The sequence below is a fragment of the Schistocerca americana genome, chromosome 3 (assembly GCF_021461395.2).
Source record: "Schistocerca americana isolate TAMUIC-IGC-003095 chromosome 3, iqSchAmer2.1, whole genome shotgun sequence".
NCBI classification, from domain to species: domain Eukaryota; kingdom Metazoa; phylum Arthropoda; class Insecta; order Orthoptera; family Acrididae; genus Schistocerca; species Schistocerca americana.
This window is the reverse complement of record NC_060121.1, coordinates 896668550-896693137: the sequence shown is the minus strand read 5'-3', so window position 1 is coordinate 896693137 and position 24588 is coordinate 896668550. Positions and strand designations below refer to the sequence as shown.

General features: G+C 45.6%; 1 protein-coding gene and 1 pseudogene across 1 annotated transcript in view; one reads left to right on the top strand and one right to left on the bottom strand.

Annotated features, from left to right (window-relative positions):
• The window catches only part of LOC124605340 (facilitated trehalose transporter Tret1-2 homolog), a 68704-nt gene that overhangs the window by 3682 nt on the left and 40434 nt on the right, over positions 1-24588 (bottom strand). The window contains exons 4-6 of the mRNA XM_047136947.1: positions 23230-23607; positions 15610-15816; positions 8983-9264 (exon numbers count right to left, since the gene is read on the bottom strand). Of these exons, the coding sequence (XP_046992903.1) occupies positions 8983-9264; positions 15610-15816; positions 23230-23607 (867 nt within the window). The remainder of the gene's footprint in view (positions 1-8982; positions 9265-15609; positions 15817-23229; positions 23608-24588) is intronic.
• Positions 10764-10881, top strand: LOC124607849 (annotated as a pseudogene).

Genomic DNA, 24588 nt, shown 5'->3' with positions numbered 1-24588 from the left:
GTGAGGGGAAGGTTACAAGTTCAGTGTCCTTTGTTTTGTTACCTGTCTTATTGTGAAGGATGTAACCACTTCCGACCAGCAGCATGGTGTAAGTAGCGTCATTCCACCTCACATTCGATCGGTTATGGACAATAACAGAGAAGGATGTCTCTTTCAGCAGCAGGGTTCTACTACCTGACTGAAATCTCGTCAACATGGATAACTGTCATGTGCCTATAGTAAGAGCCAATCCTGTCTCTGCCCAACTACCAGACTCCCAGCTTCAGTCTTCTTCATATCTGAAAGTAAACCGAACTCCTCCCCACCAGGCCTATGAAGGCCCAACAGTACCAACCAGCCGCCATGTCATCCTTAGCCCATAGGCGTTACTGGATCTGGATAGAGACGAGCATGTGGTCATCACACTGCCCTCCCGACCGTATGTCAGTTTACGAGACCGGAGTCGCTACTTCTCAGTCAAGTAAATGCCCAGTTTGCCTCACAAGGGCTCTTCCTCGTACCACCTGCTGCAAACTGAATCAGTTCGGATGTGGGACAGGGAGAACAGCTGCTACTCTCCACATATGGCTATGGCGAGACTCTCCAAGTTGGGACTGCAGCAACATGGCGCAGAAGGTGCCACATATCGTTTAGGACTGCCCATTACGTCCTTTGCCAGCCGCTGTGGCCGAGCGGTTCTAGGCGCTTCAGTCCACAACTGCACTGCTGCTATAGTCGTAGGTTATAATCCTGCCTCGAGTATGGATGTGTGTGATGTCCTTAGGTTAGTTAGGTCTAAGTGGTTCTAAGTCTAGGGGACTGATGACCTCAGATGTTAAGTCCCATAGTGCTTAGAGCCATTTGAGCCATTATGTCCTTTCGCTGAATCCCCAGAAGGACTGAGTGGTTGGGAAACCCAGACATTGGTGTTTGATTTTTTTCCTTCCCTTTTTTAACTGGTTCTTTTGATTTTTTTGTTTGTAACTGTTAATGTACTGGTATTTGCGATTGTCCAAGAACATCAGCCACTAAACCAACAGCCTTAGTCCTAAGGCATCAAAGTTCAGTATTGCTCATAGCAATGCTGGTTGCCAAAGTCTGAACGCTGATCCCCATAGTTGATATGTTGATCCCTTTTTATTTTCTCATGTTTTTTTCTGTGACCTTCATTACGCAGCTGCCCGCATTGTTATAAACGTAGCAACTGCATACCAGTAGCTTTGGCCCTACAGCATTGGAATTCCATAATACCTGCAGTATGGGCGATGTTTCCCATCTGACGCATTTAATCATCTCATTTTCTCAGATTCTGTGGAGCAATTTGAAACAAGGTATTCAATGAGGGTACGAAGCACTATATATGGTGTGGCAAAACAATAGGAACATATTTCAATAGATTGTAGATGATATCTCGATAAAAGGATTGGAGACAACCCACACCCAGAAACACAATCCAATGACACTATAGAATTTCAAAGTTGTAGAGGTTATACCTGGCCACTAGGCTACCCACGACCTCAAAGTGAGTGTAGATACATACATTAATCCTTGTTCCATAGATCATGAATACGACATTTCGTAATGATGTTGAATGTGTCATTTGATGTTGAATGTATGTACGCCGAAGGACATCAAACGGAACTACTCGCAATAAGCCTGACAACGTTCAGGATGTCAGTTGATGTCGAACGCGACTGTTCATATCATAACACTGAGGTGGGCTACAAGCTCACGTATGGTGCTGAATGAGTGGAGTTAGCCCTTGTAACTTCGAGTTCCTATACTGTCACTTAATCACGTGTCTGGATATGGGCTTCCAGCCTCAGTTTGTTGCTGAAGACGATACTCTGCAATCACTAAAATTTTGTCCATATTGTTTTTGCGTTGTACACATTTGGATATGGTACACATTTATATGAGGTGCATTCAAGTTCTAAGGCCTCCAATTTTTTTTCTCCGTACTGGAAAGAGATAGAAAGATGTGCATTGTTTTAAAATGAGGCCGCATTCATTGTCAATACGTCCCAGAGATGGCAGCACCATACGGCAGATGGAATTTTACCGCCAGCGGCGAGAATGAGAACTGTTTTAAATACTTAAAATGGCGACGTTTTCCTTACTTGAACAGCGTGCAATCATTCGTTTTCTGAATTTGCGTGGTGTGAAACCAATTGAAATTCATCGACAGTTGAAGGAGACATGTGGTGATGGAGTTATGGATGTGTCGAAAGTGCGTTCGTGGGGGCGACAGTTTAATGAAGGCAGAACATCATGTGACAACAAACCGAAACAACCTCGGGCTCGCACAAGCCGGTCTGACGACATGATCGAGAAAGTGGAGAGAATTGTTTTGGGTGATCGCCGAATGATTGTTGAACAGATCGCCTCCAGAGTTGGCATTTGTGTGGGTTCTGTGCACACAATCCTGCATGACGACCTGAAAATGCGAAAAGTGTCATCCAGGTGGGTGACACGAATGCTGACGGACGACCACACGGCTGCCCGTGTAGCATGTTGCCAAGCAATGTTGACGTGCAACGACAGCACGAATGGGACTTTCTTGTCATCGATTGCCGGCCGAAGTGGCCGTGCAGTTAAAGGCGCTGCAGTCTGGAACCGCAAGACCGCAACGGTCGCAGGATCGAATCCTGCCTCGGGCATGGATGTTTGTGATGTCCATAGGTTAGTTAGGTTTAACTAGTTCTAAGTTCTAGGGGACTAATAACCTCGGCAGTTGAGTCCCATAGTGCTCAGAGCCATTTTTTTGTCATCGATTGTGACAATGGATGAGACGTGGATGCCATTTTTCAATCCAGTAACAAAGCGCCAGTCAGCTCAATGGAAGCACACAGATTCACCGCCACCAAAAAAATGTCGGGTAACCGCCAGTGCTGAAAAAATGATAGTGTCCATGTTCTGGGACAGCGAGGGCGTAATCCTTACCCATTGCGTTCCAAAGGGCACTACGGTAACTGGTGCAGCCTACGAAAATGTTTTGAAGAACAAATTCCTTTCTGCACTGCAACAAAAACGTCCGGGAAGGGCTGCACGTGTGCTGTTTCACTAAGACAACGCACCCACACATCGAGCTAACGTTACGCAACAGTTTCTTCGTGATAACAACTTTGAAGTGATTCCTTATGCTCCCTACTCACCTGACCTGGCTCCTAGTGACTTTTGGCTTTTTCCAACGATGAAAGACACTCTCCGTGGCCGCACATTCACCAGCCGTGCTGCTATTGCCTCAGCGATTTTCCAGTGATCGAAACAGACTCCTAAAGAAGCCTTCGCCGCTGCCATGGAATCATGGCGTCAGCGTTGTGAAAAATGTGTACGTCTTCAGGGCGATTACGTCGAGAAGTAACGCCAGTTTCATCGATTTCGGGTGAGTAGTTAATTAGAAAAAAAATCGGAGGTCTTAGAACTTGAATGCACCTCGTATATGCAGAGGGCACAACATGCTAGGACGGTCTACAGCGTCGCGCCTCACAGTTATGCTCAGGCGCAACACAGATAGTGCACATAATACGGATCATATTGTACTTCCGCCCTAAGTCTTATACATCCGTCATAGTTATGCTCTGACGTCACAAAGGGTGCTCAAGACAGGCACTATATCCTGCTTCCATTTGACGTCAGACAAATAGCTCAAAAACGAACATTCATCAACCAATCAGCCTCATTTTGTCAGTTACCGCAATTACCTGCTGCCATCAGTCGTCACTTGCCGACCATCATCATCAGAAGGCAGTTCTCACATAGTGTCGAAGTATTTGCTGAGTGACACAGCGTGCATTATTAACAGTGGCAGAACCTAGAACAGTCACCGAGGACAGGGCCAGACTGGAACTACTATTTAAAATCAAACAATGGAAACTCCAGGTTGAAATACCAGCATTGTTAGGAAAACGATAGATTGCTACTCACCATAAAGATGACCTCTTGACTTATAGACAGGCACAATGAGAGACTGTTTCACATTATAGCTTTCGGCCAGAGGCTTCTTCAGCAAAGAAAGACCACACACACACACACACACACACACACACACACACACATACACTCATTCACTCAAGCAAGCACATCTCATTCTTACATGACTGCTACCACCAGCAGATCTGACCAGAACGCGACTGTCTGTGACCAGCAATCTGAAGTGGGGCAGGGAAGGGCGAGAGAAGAGTGCTATCTGGTGGGGCGTCCAGGGACTAGAGATAGGTAATCAAAGCCCTATCATTATGCTCTGAAACGAGGGACATTCTGCCCAAGGTCTTTCCCATCCTTCCTAAAGTGGTATACCATTTCCTAGCCGACCTCCACAACAACCTAGTCCATCATTATGCACGCCCAATCCTAACCACTTGCCGCACCGATCATATCCCTGCAAAAGACCTTCCCAGCTCTGCCATCTAGCACTTCCTATTCCAGTCCTGTCACAGGCTTGTATTATTCCATCATAGGCTAGCTCACCTGCTAAAGCAACAGTGTTGTGTATCAGCTCTGCTGGAACCATTCCACAGCTTTTTATATTGGTATCACTACCAATCAGCTGTGCACCAGGATGAATGGCGAGTGCTAAACTGTGGCCAAGAGCAAAGTAGACCATTCTGTGGTACAACATGCAGCTGAACACAACATGCAGCTGAACACAACATACTTCATTTCAATGCCTGCTTTAGAATGCGGTCCATCTGGGTCCTCCCCTCAACCATCAACTTTTCTGAACACTGCAGACGGAAACTATACTCACAACACATTCTCCACTCCCGAAATTATCCCCTCTTCAACCTAAGTTTACCTACTGTCCCCACACCCTCCATCCAACAGTTTCCGACCCTCATCCTGTCGCATGCTCCCTTTTCACATTCCCTCACCCTCTTTGTTTGGTGCCCTCTGCCAGAGTACCTGTCCATCCTTTCCCCTTCACTGCTCCTCTCTTTTTCCGTTCCTTTCCCTTTCCGCTTCCCATTTTTCCCCCACACCTCATCTCCCAATGCTGTGCCTGGCAGACTTCAAGTCCAAACATGCTGCACCAGACAGTGCTCTTCTCCCCTACAACCTGGAACCTGCTGTCCCTTACCTTTCCCCATCCACTCCAGGGTGCTATTAACATGACAGTCGCATTCCAGTCGGAGCTGCCGGTAGTAGCGGTCATGTCTTTGGGTAAGGTGAGGTTGCTTGTGTGAATGTGTTTATATTTTCTTTGCCGAAGAAAGTCTTGGCCGAAAACTATAATGTGTAACAGTCTTTCGTTGTGCCTACTTGCATCTCAACAGATCATCTTTCCTAATATTGTTGATATTAGATTAGTCAGTTATCCTTCACCGACGCATCTTTAGACCACTGTTCAGAACTTTAACGTGTGTATCATGCCTGCACATCGTCTTCACACGAATACTAGGTTATTTTATAGGTAAGCTTTAATAAATGATTATTAACTGTCGATCGTTGTGTTGCCTACATTATTTTTGTTGTAGTCTAATTTGGCCTGCTACGAGACAAATTATAGCGTGCAACGTACTAGAACACTGGTCAAAATTCCGATCGTGACATAATTGGTAATTAGACGTAAAAGCGTTTCTACGAACATTTGCTTTACCTTGCATAATATCCAAGATCAATGCTTGGCTAAAGGACAAAAGTTCGATTATAACTGCAGTTAATTCAGAAGTTTTCCAAGATGGAGTTTTCCGTTGTAAGGGGCTCACATGTGCTACGTTTGAACGTTCATTCACGCAAGAACACACCAGTGGCACCAGAAAAGCGGTTATGATCGTTAGAAGTTAGTGTCTCACAACCTAACACACAAAGCAGCCTACCCAAAACTGTGCAAATGAGTACAGTTGGGTTAGCAATGAAAATTAGTACTGTCTGCGCAGGCGGCCGTTTTATTCGAAAGCTGAGATTTTAAATAACTCTCACAGCAAGAGCTCTGGCTCACTGGGACCCGAGTTCTTCTGCCCCAAAACGTGTTTCCCTGGCTGATACAATCTCCAGACCACATGGTACGACCGTTCAGGTTCCATTTTAGGATAGTTTGAGTACTGTAGGCACCGGAAGTAGCGATAAAAGATTGATAGTTAATCAGAGAAACAGTTAATGACGTCTTTTCTCGCTGGTTACGATAATCGGAACATACAGAAGGACTATGGCAACTCATAATTAAGGTAGCGTATGGACTACCCTCCATGGGGATCCTGAAGTAATCTGCCACGTTGTACTATCGTGCGCCACCATTAGACAGTATCTCTCTCAATCGTCCTGAGTTATGTGTTTGATATCTTGATGTTGTGTACTCTGATTACTTACGTGTGTGGTTTTCTCTCGATTGATCAAGTGTTTTCTACTGGTTCACTAATAACCATCTCGTATTGTGGCAGTTTTTCCACCTATTTCCGTCCCTGCCTTTCCTTTTTCAATCGTGCGACTTCATAATTAATGCATTTGCTGGTCTTTTATCAATATACAGACACACTGATCATCACAAAAAGGGTTGCACCCAGAAGGCCAAGGCGGATTGCAATCATTGTTGGCAGGCAGGTAGATGCTACTATGTATACGAAATGATTACACTTTCAGCTTCCAACAACCAAAGTTTATTGCACTACATGGCCCCGGAAAGTACAGGTTAATATGCGTTAGGTCCCTTAGCTTGTGAAAGCAAGTGTCGAGAAGTCGTGGCATGGACTTGTACAGGTCTCGGATGCACTCCTGAGATACTGCATCCCAAGTCGCTTACAAATGAGCGCGCAGTCCCTGTAAATTGTTGGATGGAGGTGGAGTCATGATGTCTTGCTCCATGACTCAGTACACATTCTCGAGCAGTGCGAGATTGGGCTATGCGGATGGCCATGGCAGAGTATTCGGCAAGGTATGCTCGGGAGGTGGCAGCAGAATGAGGATAAGTGTTGCCCAGTTGAAACAGGCCTAGACGTGGTCGTTCACGAATGGCGGAGTCACTAGTTGCGGGGTGCCCAACATGTCCTGCCGTCCAGTTGTCACAGAGGCTGTTAGGAACACTGATGTTGAACAGGCACCATAGTATATCGTTCCCCACACTATCATACCAGGCTGGTGGCATTTGTGATGGGAGACCATAAACCACAGCTCATAGCGCTCTCCATTACACCTCCAGACGTGGACCCAGAGCTCATTCCCTCAAAGGCACTAAAATGACCCAATGCCTGTCTGTGTCGGCGCTGCTTGGGTGTGAGTGGTATGCTTCATAATGGACAGTGTGTGGTGAGTCCTTCAATTGCCTGGCAGTGATACTAGCAGTTACAGGATGCTGGATAGAATACAGGATAGCTCACTGAATGGCACCAATCATTGTCCTTGGGTCTGTTCATGCATGGTGGACAATCTTTCAGTCTTCTTGTAGTGTATGTCTGACGTCCAAATCCTGTATAGCCTTCATGCAAGTCTTCATCTATCTTTTGCCGCCAACAATGGATGACGATTGTGTCCACGCAACTGGTGTAGCATACAGTATGAAGACAGGACTACCCAGCCTCCCACAGCCCCATGATGTGGCTCCTCTCGAACTCATCTGACCGGGCAGTCACTGCCAAACATGTCGACTGGGTGCAGTGCACAGTCAGATGATGCTCTAGTGACGCTACCAATTATAGTACTGGCTGACATGGTCGATCGGGACCATCTTATATCAGCCAATGGGCACGAGCCAGTCAAGCCCAAGCTCCCCAATTGTGTGGCTGACTGCGCAAACTTAATTGTTGGCCTAGATGATGCTGTACAGCATACCCACCCAGTCTGCAGTGGATTGGTCGAATCCTCCTGGGCGCAGAACCTTTTATGACGATCAGTGTATCTAATTGAGTCTGTACTCTACTCTTGTTTAAGTAAAGGTGTTCTGTCCCCTTCAGCCCTTAACCTTTAATCATCCTTGATGTATTTCACTATGACTGCAAAGGCAAGGTGGAGATGAGTTAGATACTTCAAGCACAATCAGGGCAGGTGTTTGAGTAGTCGGGTGGTCGCCTAACAGTTGGGAATGCGGTTTCACCTTTTCATGACTTCAGATGGATACAGGTTGCAGTAGTTATGCTGAATTGTGGTGTGCATACTGTAAGACCTTTGGTACACACACAATCAGATTATTTGACTTGTCGCTCTAACAAAGTAGCCGAATGTCAGCAATATGTCTCGTGGTCTTATTGTGGCGTGTTTATCTTCTGCCGTTAGGTCAGACGATAGAAACGCCACTTGCACGCTTAGAGTAGCAGATTGACGGCGACCAACTTTAAACAGAACTTGATTAATTTTCACACACATTTATTAAAATAATAAAGTGCATAGACATTATGTAACTTGATTCTGGATGCTTTTAAAGTTGACAATCTGAAGTTCCTTTGGTCTTGGTATGTTAATCTTATTCTGACATATCTCTGATACTTGACAAAGTGTCTATACATTTATCTTCATGGCTATGTACAGGAATATGGTAATCTTATTAGGTGCAGACTGAAACTTGACTATAGTCTGGTACATACTAAGGCAGACTAGTACAGACTAATGCAGACTGACTAATCGGAGGTCTGTACACTCGTTATAATACCTCGTGTGTTCAGGTATCACTGCGCGAGTGTGATCCGCGAGGAGAAAAGGTTCTACGTTAGCAGCAATCTCATTGGCTGGGTTACATATTAATACGCGGATCGGTGGAAGCAGAATTTGGTCCGTCTCTAAGGCAGCGCCATCTCGTAGTGCGGAGACGGACGGGCGCTGCGCCTGCGCTGTTGTGCTTAGCGGGGCGCGCTCTAGTGGGAAAGTTGTGTACACTCTGACTACGTGGAACTATGTACACAACATGAATCGAATACTGTGCAGAGCTACAACATATTATTCTTCAGCTGTGTACACGCTGACTACGTGGAACTATGTACACAACATGAATCGAGTACTGTGCAGAGCTACAACATATTATTCTTCAAAGTGAAGACCACACCAGTGAGAACAACAACAAAAACGGGGACAGCTCACCTGGAGCCAGTTGACGGTAGCGCAGACGGCGGCGGCCGTGGGCTTGTTGTCCGGGGTGAAGAGCTCGCCGAGCAGGAGCCAGGGCACGGGGCCGAAGCCCAGCGAGAAGGCGACGATGAAGAGCGCGACGGCGGCCAGCGGCAGCCAGGTGACCGCCAGCAGGCCCGACACCTGCGCCGCCAGCAGCCCCAGGCAGGCCGACATCACAGCGGCCGACACCAGCAGCAGCGCGCGACGCCCCAGCCGGTCCACCAGCGCCGCAGACACCGCGGTCGCCGCCAGCTGCGCAACGCACGCTAGTTACTCCGAAGCTTCGACACCTGCTGCTGGACGCGGTCCGGTACGACACACGTTCAGAAAGTAAGTGTACTAGACATTTATATTTTTTTTATTAGAAAAAGATGTATTTGGTGAAATTACAGGATGTTCTTGCCTTTTTTGTTCACATAATTGCCATCCAGTTCACGGCATTATGGAAGCCGTGGCACAAGCTTCTTTATATCCTCATTGAAGAACTCTCCCTCCAGCCCCTTCCCCTCAGTTCCAAACCCCTCCCTGCACATGCTCGACGGTCGAAAATTTACACTCGTGTGTACTTTTAGGGAGGTGAAAAGACGATAATCTGAAGGCGCGAAGTCAGGGGAATATGGGAAGGTGGGTGGGTCTTGCTCAAGACATCCCACCCAAATGAGTCCAGTCCTCATGTCGTGGTCTCGCGGTCGCGTTGGCGCTTCCCGAGCACGGGGTCCCGGGTTCGATTCCCGGCTGGGTCAGGGATTTTCAACTGCCTCGAGATGACTGGGTGTTTGTGTTGTCCTCATCATTTCATCATCATTCATGGAAGTGGCGAGATTGGGCCGCGCAAAGATTGGGAATTTTTATGGGTGCTGATAACCGCACAGTTGAGCACCACACAAACCAAATGAGTCCAGCAGCACCTTGGTGACTACGACTGTGTGAGGAAGCGCGTTGTCGTGCAACAAGTACACTCCTGTCGTCAGCAGTCTCCTTCTTTTGTTTCGAATGTTCCTCTCGAGATTTTTTAGGGTCTCACAATATCATATTGTGCATTGATGGTCTCCCCCTGAGGCAGAAATTCGACCAAAATCGCGCCTTTTAGGTCCCAAAATACTGACGCCAACTACGTTGGCACTTACTGTTGTACGTGGAAGTGATGCCGGGGCTGGACTTCAGTTAAGCAGTTTTAATTCGACATGGTACCACGGCACTACAGGTTTTAATTTTTAATGTTGACTGTGCCTTACTCTGGCATGTTATAGTAATGCTTCTGAAGAAGGATAGATTATTTCAGCCGAAACCTGGGTAAAGACCAGAAAATTTTCGCAACTGAGGCGGATTTTTCAGCATATTAGTCTATCACAGTTGCTGCTAAAAATTCTTAGAAGGTAAAAGATCTTTGATAATGACCCGAATATCAGCAACAGCCAGGTGGCCTGCAAGGATGTGGTAAGAGAGACGATCGACCATGTGGCACATTTGAAACTCGACGGTCAATTTGAGTCTGGCAATTAACCAACTGACTGATTTCATGTTATGCTACTTGCACCACTCCAACAGGGAAACGATTCGGACTGTCATCATAAATGACATAAACAATTGCTGCAAATCGATCAATAATGTCTTATGTGTCCTTCCACAGCGGTTGTAAGGCAATGGTTAATCAATTTTAATCAAACATAAAGAAAATGAGTTTATATATATATATATATATATATATATATATATATATATATATATATATATATATATATATATATGTAGGCAACGGCCTTGCCGCAGTGGATACACCGGTTCCCGTGAGAACACCGAAGTTAAGCACTGTCGGGCGTGGTCGGCACTTGGATGGGTGACCATCCAAGCCGCCATGCGCTGTTGCCATTTTTCGGGGTGCACTCAGCCTCGTGATGCCAATTGAGGAGCTACTCGACCGAATAGTAGCGGCTTCGGTCGAGACTACCATCTTACGACCGGGAGAGCGGTGTGCTGACCCCACGCCCCTCCTATCCGCATCCTCATCCGAGGATGACACGGCGGTCGGATGGTCTCGGTAGGCCACTCGTGGTCGGTCTGCGCAGTTACACTGACCACTGTGTCCGGATGGCTGAGTGAAAAAAAAAGGAAAAACATTGAGTGAAAAGGGGGGGGGGGGAGTGGTCAGAGCATATGTCCAGTAAACAGGAGGCTCAGGTTCGATTCCAGTTCCGGTACAAATTTTCGACTTTTCTCATTGATTTCAAGCAATGCCTGCTTGCAGCCAACGTATGTAATTACTTTGTGTCTTAAAATAAGTTTTATTCCTCTGTTAAATTCTTTGTACATAAGCACACTAGAATGATTTTTGTGCCATACGCTTGCCGAAAAAATGGTCGAAGTTGTCATCTGACAATCCTAGACTTGTTATTGCCACGGAAGGTACGGAATGTAGTTAATTTTTTGCCTGCTACATACGATACTGTTAATTGCACATGAAAACGGTTGTGGGTGGAAGGTTACGCTTGGGGCCTGAAGATGACACCATTTGGTTTCGAAACAGATAGTATGTTTAAAAAAGAATAAACGATGTTGGATTCAAATACTTCTGCTAGTTTTGCTACCATTATTCAAGTATCTCTTGTCCGGCTACTGTCCCATTTTTCTTGATGGACTACCAGAGACTCATTTGGAAGTGGTTCTCTTGCCTGATTGGCGGACTAGTGGTTGTACGATTTTGTCTGTGTAAAGCAAGCAATGTATTTTTTTTTAGGAGAGGATAGGTAAAACTGAGATGCAAAGTACCGTTCGCTAATCCGATTTTGCCTCTTTTTTTCACAGTTCATTACACATTCTTCATGTTTTCTTTCTTGTTCTATGTTCAGTTTTTGACAGGCTATCTACTGCATCATCTTGCCACTAAATCTGAGGGTGGTGAGATGGGGAGTCTTCCTTGTAAGTATGTATGTGAAAGATGATGGGGTTGCATGTATGCTTCCCTTGTAAGTATTAACAGCACTAAACCTGTTCTTTGTTCTTTGGCACTGATGGGCTTAGAGACCAGTCTACACCCTACAATGTGTAGCTCTGAGAACACAAGACCTTCAACCCGACTCGGTCTGGCGATAAGCTTGTGCTTGAGATATGGGTCGACACACACTGTGCTAGCCGTCCGCTGTGGTCGAGCGGGTCTAGGCGCTTCAATCGGGAACCGCGCTGTTGCTACGGTCGCAGGTTCGAATCCTGTCTCGGGCATGGATGTGTGTGATGTCCTTAGGTTGGTTAGGTGTAAGTAGTTCTAAGTCTATGGGACTGATGTCCTCAGATAAGTCCCATAGTGCTCAGAGCCATTTGAACCGTCTGAACAATTTGACAAAATTATGTCAGTCATGTTGCCTCTGGGAAAATGACTTGGTTCAGAATCCTTCCAAATTTTTACGTCTGGGGAAATAACTTGGTTTGCGGCATGTCAAGCTAAGGAATCCCAGTATAGTTTGCTGGCACCAGTACTTCAAAACAGATTTCCTCCGAGAAAGCCCCTTTAACGTTCAATAATGAATCCACAATCCTTCTACATATTTGCGTTGATTCAGCTGGCTGCATCCGGGGAAAGAAGAGCAACTCGCTGTGAAAGGTACGTGATACTTAAAAAGGTGGAAGAAAAAAAATGCCCTGATTGAGCCTTGAAAGTTGTCTATTTAACTGCGCTTTCGTTTTGCCCACAATGGTTTTGCTTCCTAAAATAGCGAGTTTATCCTTAACAATGTTCTGCGGGTTCGCACCATGGCCAGCTTCGATTACTCCAGCGAAGCTCTTTGTGCTCTCTCTTTGTCTCCCCACTGAAGCATGTTTGTTTCTTTGGAGTGCTGCTGTGGTCTTCAGCCAACAGCAAACGTTAGCCGTGCCTAGCCACGAGGCCATATAGTTCGCATAGAACTAATCTCGCCTGGTTGGTTTTCGATTTACTGCCCTGCAAAGGTGCAGATTCTGGATGAGATCTTTACAACTGCTTGCCGTTGTGATAAATAGGCGAATTGTATGTAATTTCAGAGTCTAAAAATTCGCACATTTATCTTGTGATCATTCCGCGCACAGAACTTGCAGTGAATTATAACCTGGAATGGTATCTTTGCGAGTGGCGGCACAAAGACTCATAGACTGCTCGCGTTTCGTAAAATGGAAGCCGATTTATGAAATCGAGTAATATCTTTTCAATTCGTTGGGTTACAAATTCAAATTTATCGTCCTCTCTTGCGCCATAAATAGTTAACTGTCTTGTTCGAAGCAGTGTCTTGAGAACATGTAATTTTGTGAGGTTTTCTAGAGTTTATTTTCGTGTTAAATACAGTAAGAACCCATGCGGTTTTTATTATTTGCGTTAGTGTTCCTAGAACAATAGACATGTCATTTATTTCTCTGCATTATTTCGCTCAACCGAAGTCATTTCTTTATTACCATAAGTAAAATAGTTCCATGCTGTCATACTGTCATCTTGTGAAGACTAGTTGTTACAAGGTTCGTCACATCAGTGAACTATCGTGGCATGATTAGTTAAATGATGCAATCCTACGCTGCTGTAGCAGCCCATTAATAATAAATACCGCGTCACTACATGAATCTAATTTCAGGAGGCAGAAGGTAGGTCACTGGACGCTGTGCTAGAATAGTGGCGACCACGGAAGACTAGACATTGTGTATCTGTGTAATAGTAACATAGTTCTTGGAGCGTAGTATGCAGTTCTCTATTTTCAGCAGCATGTTGTAGATTTGTTCTCAAATTAAGTCATGATCTCACTAGTATAATCAAGCACTTGACTAACTATTCTCTTGAGTCTAAATCCAGTGATTAAAGATACGGGGAAACAGCCCCATTGCAGTGATTTTGGCTGTAAGCTGTAAGCATAAACATTGTATAGCTTTTCGACAGGTTTGTGATGACTGTGTAACTAATCTGTTTCTACGGGTTATTACGTTATTATTGGGAATGCGATGTAATTAATGGTATTGCCCGTACACTGTTCGCGAGAATTAAACATTTAAAATAAAGTAGAAAATGCATGAACACTGCATAATATCTGCTCCCAGCAACACACCTGAAAATAACACTTAATCTAAAGCATTTGTTTTAAAATAAAAGGGGAAATTAATCACTGGACCAGTGCGTAAGAAAACGCATTGAATGTGCTAACGGGAAAGCTATGAGGTAAGTGGCTTAGGTGCAAAAACGTAACCTCGGAGTACAAGAGAAAATTGTGGATAAAATCATTTATTCCTAAGATATGGACGTGAGGCATGTACACAATTCCTGATAATATTAATTCCTAAAACATTAAAGAATAGCATCGATACATTCACCGTTATAATCTACACCTAAAAGTACTGGTGTGAATCATTCATAGAACTGCTGTTGCCTGATAACTGATCGCAATAACTCGTGAAACGGTACACGTTTCGCAGTACACCCGCGTGCCCACGTGGTTTGTGGAGACGCAATTTCTAGGTATCGTGGCCAAGTTGCAACAATATCACATCACACAATCATGAATAGTTAGCATTCTTTAAAACGAACATGAGATCAGACGGTTAGTGATGACGGTAGCCCAACAAACTCTAATGTTCAACCACGTGGTTGGCTCCCCACGGACGAAAGATACATAATGCAAGGAAAATTTACGAGAAGTCAAAGCTATTAATATTTAGAAAAATGAAAGCTTATACAGGCACAGCTGAAGGCAAACAGACACTCATACAGAAGCGAGTGCTCACTTCTTATCGACACCTTTGTGTGGCGCTCTTCCGGCAGATCCAAGTCTGCTACAGAAATTTACTAAAAGAAAAATCTGCCGAAGTTTTGCATTCCTTGCTGCGAAAAGGCAAAGAAATCTTTCAGAGTTGAAAAGCGAGACCAAAAGCTATCAGCTCTCTTCTCGCCAAGTAACAACACGCCACGCGGTCAGTCTAACTCGCCCTTCTTCGACTGGAGCACAGCTGTGGACGCTTCCCGTACCGGCGGCAGACTGCCTCCCTTTTTCATCTCCAGCCTCTTCCACGGTCCGCGTGGCCCGGAAAACCCAAAGATGCCATTTCCGCCAACAACCTAACGCAGGTGGATTTCTCACAAGTAGCGCAAACCTCTTTGCCTACTTGACCACTACGAGAGTTGGCTATTATGTACAACTGCTGCTGAATCTGTACGACTATCGCAGACTTTCTGTAGCAGACTACGCCACCGTCTAGCAACGTCACACACAACCACATTCATTGAATCACACCACAGTGAGAGTTATGAGAAAAGAGAAACAAGGAAAAGAAAGAGAAATGCTACTGAAAATGGGTCACTGGACTAATGAAAGGTGGCTACAGGACCCTTTCAACTGTTCGCCCTTTATTGAATGTTAGAATAAACAGCTATGCATCTTCTTTACCGCTGCATTTATATTAACTGTGTGTGTGTGACTACTTTGTTAATCATTCGTGGTTAGATCGTGTTTTCATTTCTGTACAGGGGTATAAATATTCATATAAAACAGCACAGCTTAATAGATCAGGGCTTCACCTCACTTCTCATGATAGTATCTCTTTCTTAAACACGGCGCACCGCTTACAATCTGTGTACTGCAACTAGCTTCAGCTTACCTGCACAACACCGATGACGATGGTGGCGGTGGAGGGCGACATGAAGGAGGCACCCGCGTTGTTGAAGATCTTCTGGGAGTAGAAGATGACGGCGTTGACGCCGCTCCACTGCTGGAACACCATGAGTCCCAGCGCACACACCATAGCGCGCCGGGCGGCTCTCGATCCCCACAGGTCGCACACTCGACTGCTACGCAGCTTCGCTGCCTGAGGAAAGTAACGTCCAGAGAAAAGGTAGGTAAATGTCTGGGTGAGACAAATATTACTACGCTAGGTTAGGCAACTATTGCAAACGAACAAAGAAAATGTGGAAAATTTTAAGACAGAATGGCGCAACCACTGTCCAATACAGCTTTCGTCAGTTTTGGAAAAAGACGAATATTTCATCCTTCCCTGTCATCCTAAGTTTCGATGTCATTATGGTCACAGAGTGTCTGAACAGATGGCTTCGATCCGTTTACAGATTAGGATTTTCTGTTAAGTCGGCAGATAGAATTTTACCTTCTAATTGTATGAACGGTTCGCACGCGGCTCTACTTACGCCAGTTTCGGCTTCGTTCAGCTTTTGTTTGTCTGTGAGGCTTTGGCTACAGTAAAACTGACACTGAGCTATCGAACTACGGCGGGTGTTGCCCACCCTTCACAACTTCGCTCGGCACATATCTGTCTAGGGCGTGCTGCACAATACTCCTGAACATCGTCCATTGAACTGAACATTTACGGTCCTGAAATGAATTTTTCATGTTGTCCGCTCGCTCAAGCAAAATGGCTCAAATGGCTCTGAGCACTACGGGACTTAACATCTGCGGTAATCGGTCCCCTAGAACGTAGAACTACTTAAACGTAACTAACCTAAAGACATCACACACATCCATGCCCGAGGCAGGATTCGAATCTGCCACCGTAGCGGTCGCGCGGTTCCAGACTGAAGCGCCTAGAACAGCTCGGTCACACCGGCCGGCTCGCTCAAGCAACCTGAAATTAGTCTCATTTTACTCTTGCTAAGAAGAAACATTTTTCATATATTCCTGATTTCAATATTAACACTGCTGCTGTGGCTAACAGATATTTCAGTGTTTTAGTCGGTTATTAGTAAAAAATGAAAAACATTATAATCAAGACCCAACAAATACCGAAAAATACCGGTTATTCAAAACTATAATACCGGTATCGGTTTCAACTGGCCGGTTTTTTCCATCTATGACCCCTTCTTTCTGTTTCTTGGGCTCTTACCAGGGGCCCTATTTTGCGTCATTTGGCAGCTCTGTCGATCGGACCGGTAGGCGAGCGGTCCGAACGGCCTTGTTTTCGAAGGAGAGCCACCACGTTATTCTATAAGCATTTCGGAAGAGATGCTGCACGGTTCTAGCGAACCAAGGTGATGTTGTCAGTTATCTTCGCGCCAACCAATCAAAAGCAAGCGGCCGTGGATCTGTGCATGCGCACTACAGCGTCCACAGAGTCACAAACCCATATCGGCTAGCAGCGGACACAGGAACGCTATTGTTCGCAGTACCACAAAGTTTGGTATGAGTACGTAGTACTGCTTAAATTTCTCTGACCACGGGTTTACGTGCATACATACTGACGATAGGGTATTTGACTGTGTTCTGGAAATAGTCATAAATTCAGTATTATGCCATTTTATTCTCATTCACATTGACATCTTGTTTTGGATTTTACGTTTCGGAATATGAGTTAGGAATGGTGTGTTGTTCCACACTGCACAAACACACTTATAAAAGTGTGTCGAAGAGAGTGTCCAAGAATAAGTTGCACAGAATGTGATTGTAACCAGCTCATAGAGATCCAAATGATGAAGCAACCTACTTATCCGCGTGATATATCAACCATTTAGGTATCAAAAACAAAACTTAAGGAACGCTTTCCGAGAACGTGTGGCGAGTGCAGCTATTGAAGTTCGTCGTAGTTTATAGTGCGCATCTGGTGAATCAAAATGTTTCATATATGATGATATAGTCCAAAAATATTATGGCGGGGATCTTTCATCTCTGTATACTGTTGTTAAGAATTCAATCGCAGATAAGAACTCGACTAAAGCAAGACTATAAAGATGACTGCTGCTAGTTTCATTTGCGGTAATTAAAGTGGTGCTCTTAGATTCTTGTTTAACCGTACACTCGAAAATCGCTACGTATTCGGAAAAAATGGTGAATTATTTGTAACAAGAAAAAATATAAATGCCACTGTCGGTTGTTTCAAGCACGGAATTTCATCTTTTAAACATGCGAAAGTCATGAAATCGAAGATACTCGTTACTGAGAAAGCGCGCTCTTACATGTGAATAACGAATATCGCAGAAAATTGCTTAAATTTCACAAATAACAAAGTCTCAGAATATATTAAAAACATAAAGGGGAAAAGAATTTTTTATACCCAGCGAGATGAGAACCTACAACCTTTAGCAATCCGGTTTCTTGCCTTAACCACGTAGATACAACGACTCAGACAGAACGAGCGCTCTTTACCTGCTGATTTTAACGGAGAAGGACCTAGGTTGACTTCTATGCCGAACGATGTGGGCGTACATCTACATCTACATCTATACTCCGCGAGCCACCTTACGGTGTGTGGCGGAGGGTACTTATTGTACCACTATCTGATCCCCCCTTCCCTGTTCCATTCACGAATTGTGCGTGGGAAGAACGACTGCTTGTAAGTCTCCGTATTTGCTCTAATTTCTCGGATCTTTTCGTTGTGATCATTACGCGAGATATATGTGGGCGGTAGTAATATGTTGCCCATCTCTTCCCGGAATGTGCTCTCTCGTAATTTCGATAATAAACCTCTCCGTATTGCGTAACGCCTTTCTTGAAGTGTCCGCCACTGGAGCTTGTTCAGCATCTCCGTAACGCTCTCGCGCTGACTAAATGTCCCCATGACGAATCGCGCTGCTTTTCGCTGGATCATGTCTATCTCTTCTATTAATCCAACCTGGTAAGGGTCCCATACGTACGTCGCAAAAGCATGAAATTTTGGAAGGTTTCCATTACCAGACATCACAAAATTGCTTTCCATTGTTACTTAAAAGTTGTAAACACCTTTCGAATATAAATAACTAAATCATTCGCAGGAAAAAGTACGCAAAGTCACTAGTAATTCCAGCTAACACTCCTGTCATATACGTAAACAGAGCTGACGTCTTGAAAATTAATGATTTTTAAGCTCTTATTTACACAAAAAACAGATATTTTGTGAGAATATTGACCGAACTTGTTTTTTGATGTCGCAGTCATTCACTGTAACAACAATACAAACTGTAGTCCTAACAAAGGAAAACAGTCTATTATGAACTCACTTTCCACTCGGATGCGTCCTGGTGATTCTTCAGTAAAACATAATACACACATAAAAAAAGTTTTGCATCATCTCGGTTCCGAGAGTTCCGGAACCTGCACAGAAAACTGGAAAAGAGATCAACATAAACATAATTTGCGTCCTTTTTATCGCTCATGAAAACCACACATTAAATGTTGTACCACAATACAGCAAGCCCCTCAGAGGTGGTGGTCCAGACTGCTGTACACACCGGTACCTCTAATACCCAGCAGCACGTCCTCTTGCATTGATGCATGCCTGTATTCGTCGCAGCATACTATCCACAAGTTCATCAGCTTGTCCCACTCCTTAACGGCGATTCGGCGTAGATCCCTCAAAGTGGTTGGTGGGTCACGTCGTCCATAAACAGCCCTTTTCAATCTATCCCAGGCATGTTCGATAGGGTTCATGTCTGGACAACATACTGGCCACTCTAGTCGAGTGATGTTGTTATCTTGAAGGAATTCATCCACAAGATGTTCACGATAGGGGTGCGAATTGTCCATGAAGACGAATGCCTCGCCGCCGATATGGTTGCACTATCGGTCGGAGTATGGCATTCACGTACCATACAGCCATTATGGAGCCTTGCATGACAACCAGCGGCGGACGTCGGCCCCACATAATGGGACCCCAAAACACCATCTTACTGCACTCGCTAGACAGTGTGTCTAAGGCGTTCAACCTGACCGGGTTGCCCCCATACACGTCTCCGACGATTGTCTGGTTGGAGGTATATACGACATTCATCGGTGAAGAGAACGTGATGCCAGTCCTCAGCGGTCCATTCGGCATGTTGTTGGGCCCATCTGTACCGCGCTGCATGGTGTCGCGTTTGTAAAGATGGGCCTCGTCATGGACGTCGGGAGTGAAGTTGTGCATGATGCAGCCTATTGCGCAGAGTTTGAGTCGTAACACGATGTCCTGTGGCTGCACGGAAAGCATTATTCAACATGCCGGCGTTGCTGTCAGGGATCTTCCGAGGCATAATCGTTAGGTAGCGGTCATCCACTGCAGTAGTAGCCCTTCGGCGCCTGAGCGAGGCATGTCATCGACAGTTCCTGGCTCTCTGTATCTCCTCCATGTCCGAACAACATCGCTTTGATTCACTCTGAGACGCCTGGACGCTTTCCTTGTTGAGAGCCCTTCCTTGCACAAAGTAACAATGCGGACGCGATCGAACCGAGGTATTGATCGTCTAGGCATGGTTGAACTACAGACAACACGAGCCGTGTACCTCCTTCCTGGTGGAATGACAGGAACTGATCGGCTGTCGGACCATCTACGTCTAATAGGTCTAATAGGCGCTGCTCATGCATCTACATCTACATCTACATTTATACTCCGCAAGCCACCCAACGGTGTGTGGCGGAGGGCACTTTACGTGCCACTGTCATTACCTCCCTTTACGGTTCCAGCCGCGTATGTTTCGCGGGAAGAACGACTGCCGGAAAGCCTCCGTGCGCGCTCGAATCTCTCTGATTTTACATTCTTGATCTCCTCGGGAGGTATAAGTAGGGGGAAGCAATATATTCGATACCTCATCCAGAAACGCACCCTCTGAGTTTGCTAATCATCTCCGTAACGCTATCATGCTTACCAAATAACCCTGTGACGAAACCCGCGGTTCTTCTTTGGATCTTCTATGTCTCCTCTGTCAACCCGACCTGGTACGGATCCCACATTGATGAGCAATAGTCAAGTATAGGTCGAACGACTGTTTTGTAAGCCACCTCCTTTGTTGATGGACTACATTTTCTAAGGACTCTCCCAATGAATTTCAACCTGGCACCCGCCTCACCAACAATCAATTTTATATGATCATTCCACTTCAAATCGTTCCGTACGCATACTCCCAGATATTTTACAGAAGTAACTGCTACCAGTGTTTGTTCCGCTATCATATATACAATAAAGGATCCTTCTTTCTATGTATTCGCAATACATTACATTTGTCTATGTTAAGGGTCAGTTGCCACTCCCTGCACCAAGTGCCTATCCGCTGCAGATATTCCTGCATTTCGCTGCAGTTTTCTAATGGTGCAACTTCTCTGTATACTACAGCATCATCCGCGAAAAGCCACATGGAACTTCTGACACTATCTACTAGGACATTTATATATATTGTGACAAGCAATGGTCCCAAAACACACCCCTGTGGCATGCCAGAGGTTACTTTAACGTCAGTAGACGTCTCTCCATTGAGAACAACATGCTGTGTTCTGTTTCCTAAAAACTCTTCAATCCAGCGACACAGTTGGTCTGATATTCCGTAGGCTCTTACTTTGTTTATCAGGCGACAGTGTGGAACTGTATCGAACGCCGTCCGGAAGTCAAGGAAAATGGTATCTACCTGGGAGCCTGTATCTAATATTTTATGGGTGTCATGAACAAATAAAGCGAGTTGGGTCTCACACGATCGCTGTTACCGGAATCCATGTTGATTCCAACAGAGTAGATTCTGGGTTTCCGGAAATGACATGATACGCGAGCAAAAAATATGTTCTAAAATCCTGCAACAGATCGATGTCATCTTCGGGTGGGTTTAGTGACATCTCTGAACACTCAAAGGGACTGTGACTGTGATACAATATCCACAGTCAACGTCTATGTTCAGAAGTTCTGGGAACCGGCGTGATGCAAAACTTTTTTTGATGTGTGTAAATGAAACTGGCACGAAAACCACTCAGTAATTTTGGAATAACAGATTCCAGCTACAAACAAATCACTCCGACCGTGAGGTTAAAGGCGCTGCAGTCTGGAACCGCAAGACCGCTACGGTCGCAGGTTCGAATCCTGCCTCGGGCATGGATGTTTGTGATATCATTAGGTTAGTTAGGTTTAACTAGTTCTAAGTTCTAGGGGACTAATGACCTCAGCAGTTGAGTCCCATAGTGCTCAGAGCCAAATCACTCCGAACCGAACATGTGGCCATACCGAAACCTAACGAATTCTCGGTACAACTGTTGGAAAAATCACCGGGCGAGGCTTACAGAATAGCAGCTTTGGCTAACGAAACGAAAATGACGTCATTATCGAAGTTAACCTACCGCACCGATCGGCATAAACAACACAGAATTAGTGCCCTAGGTAACCAGTTCGCTTTGTCGTGGAGTGCCTGCCGTGCCAACACCGACTCAAAGGAAGGCCTCGGCGCTTGTTGGTGACGTCACGTCAGCTAGGCACGGCGAACGCCAGGTCTGTTGCAGGCAGAAACGCCTGGGCGTGCTTATCACTATAAATCTCTTATTTTTGGACAAAATGTTTGGTATTGTTTTGTATTCTGCAATTTTATTTAGATGAAAGATTTTCTTACTATCGTAAATCCACAAATGAAGATCATATCTGTGAATTACTGAATCCTGTCCAAACAAACGTAGATCAATATGAGAAGACGCTTTGCCCCATTTACATTGAAGTAACTATATTTACTTGATCCATTTTGCTATCGAAACTTACCCCAACCCCCTTACAATGAAATCGTTTCTTTTATTTATTTATTTATTTTCGTTTGACATCGTCACTGGAAATGTGAACTAATTTACATGTGTAAATGTCCAACTGTTGCCAGTCATTAGATTACAATCATTTTTAACGAAAGGAATTCTAAACAGGAAACAAAATAGCTTCATACATCGAAAATACTGCTGAGCTTAAACTTTTTTAAACAGGCACATTAGAAAAGATAAATATTCCCCTCTTGCAACTGAAAGGAGAACCTTTATAAGATAAAAAAATTTTATTTGATAAAACAAGTATCTCTCTTTTGCCTCTTCTTCTGTCCCCCACCCCCTCCCCCAACGTGTACAATCGCAAGATATTTCATTAACATTCAGTGTTCCTCAACCCATAGTCAACCAAGATACCTAAAGAAGAGCACCAATATGTTCACAGTTTCTTGTAAAAGCAACCCAGTACAAACGTACCTCGCGCAGATTTACAAATAAGGTAAAGAAGCACGAATTCTGTTGCTGCTGGATCATGAAGTTGTTTTTGTATGGCAATCCTTAAAACAGGTGGAAATTTAAATTTAGGAGTACACTATTTGTTAAGAAGTGTAATGAATCGCACAATTAATTGATTGCAGAAATCTCTCGGAACAATGTGTGTCGGTCAACTACCGCCAATAGTTTCACATTTTCCTGTGTCAGGGAGGGAGACACCTCCATTATGAGTACGCCTGCAACAGACCTGGCGTTCGCCGTGCCTAGCTGACGTGACGTCACGAGCGAGCGCCGAGGCCTTCCTTTGAGCCGGTGTCGGCCGTGCGCGGTTGCCTACCTTGACGGCGTCCTGCAGCTCGGCGATCTCGTCCGTGTAGTCGTAGCGGGCGCCGCGCAGCCTGGCGAGCGCTCTGCGCGCGGCGCGGTCGCTGCCGGCGGCCAGCAGGTAGGCGGGCGACTCGGGCAGCCAGCAGAGCGCGGGCAGCAGGAAGGCGGCGGGCAGCGAAGCCAGCGCCAGCGCCAGCAGCCGGTGGTCGGCCAGCAGCCCGGCCGCGTACCCCGCCAGGATGCCCGCCGTCACCTGCAGCTGGAACAGCGAGCCCAGCGCGCCGCGCACGCGCGTCTCCGACACCTCCGTCACGTACAGCGGCGCCGCCACCGACGTCGCGCCCACCGCCAGACCAGCCACCAGCCGCCCCACGTACAGCTCCCATACCTGCAAAGTGCCGATCACTCGTACTGCTGCTCCTACTGGTACGGGGCTGTAGTTAACTTCATACACATTTCTCTAGCATTTGGATATAGTAGAAATACGTATACACTGGAGCGTATAGGTATGCGTATTCAAATAGAGAGCCTCTTTTTTTTCCTTTATTGTATTTCGATTCCCCCCCGAAGGGGGCGGGCTGGCAGCAGCTTATTACGCTGCTCTGCAGCCTACAGACTTTTTAAAACGTAAGAAAGAAGATAAAAAACAATAAAAGCAAGCGATAACGCGATGACTGAAATTGTAAAACGGCGGAAAATTGTGGAAAGTTAAAACAAAAAGCAAAGGGTTGGCAAGGCTAATAAATACACAGGAAGCAGGCAGGGAACATAGTAGACAGACAATTAAAAAACAAGGCGACAGTCTGGTTTCTGTTTGCAAGAGATATAAAAATCACACCCAGCAACAGTATGATGGCCGTTCGCAATACTTCGGAGAAGACACGCAACACTGAACACTCACTGTAAACACTGTACTAAAATGTCGGCACAAAGATAACACACCATAGCCGAGGGCAGATGGGGGAGGAAGGGGAACTGGGCAGATGAGGGGGGAGGGGCGAAACAAAGAGGGCAGAGAGGAAAAACGAAAGGGGGGAACCAAAGGAGGGAGAGGACTCATAAGGGGGGGGAGGGGCAGGGCAGATGCGAGAGGGAATGGGAAAAGGTAGACGAGGGAAATGCAAAAGGACTCACGGGATAGAAGGGGGCAGAGAGAGGGTAGATGGGGAAAAAAGAGGATGGAAGGGGTGGAGAGGGAGCCCAAGAAAAGGACAGAGGAAAGGAGGGGGGGGGGGGTGAGGATCAGAGTTGAGAGGAAGGATAAATGGAGGGAGACAGGGCATTATCCGGGAGGGGGAGTTGATGGAAGCCACCTTGGGAAAGGAGATGAAGGGTGTAGAGATGGAGGGTAGGGGGGACACCACAATGA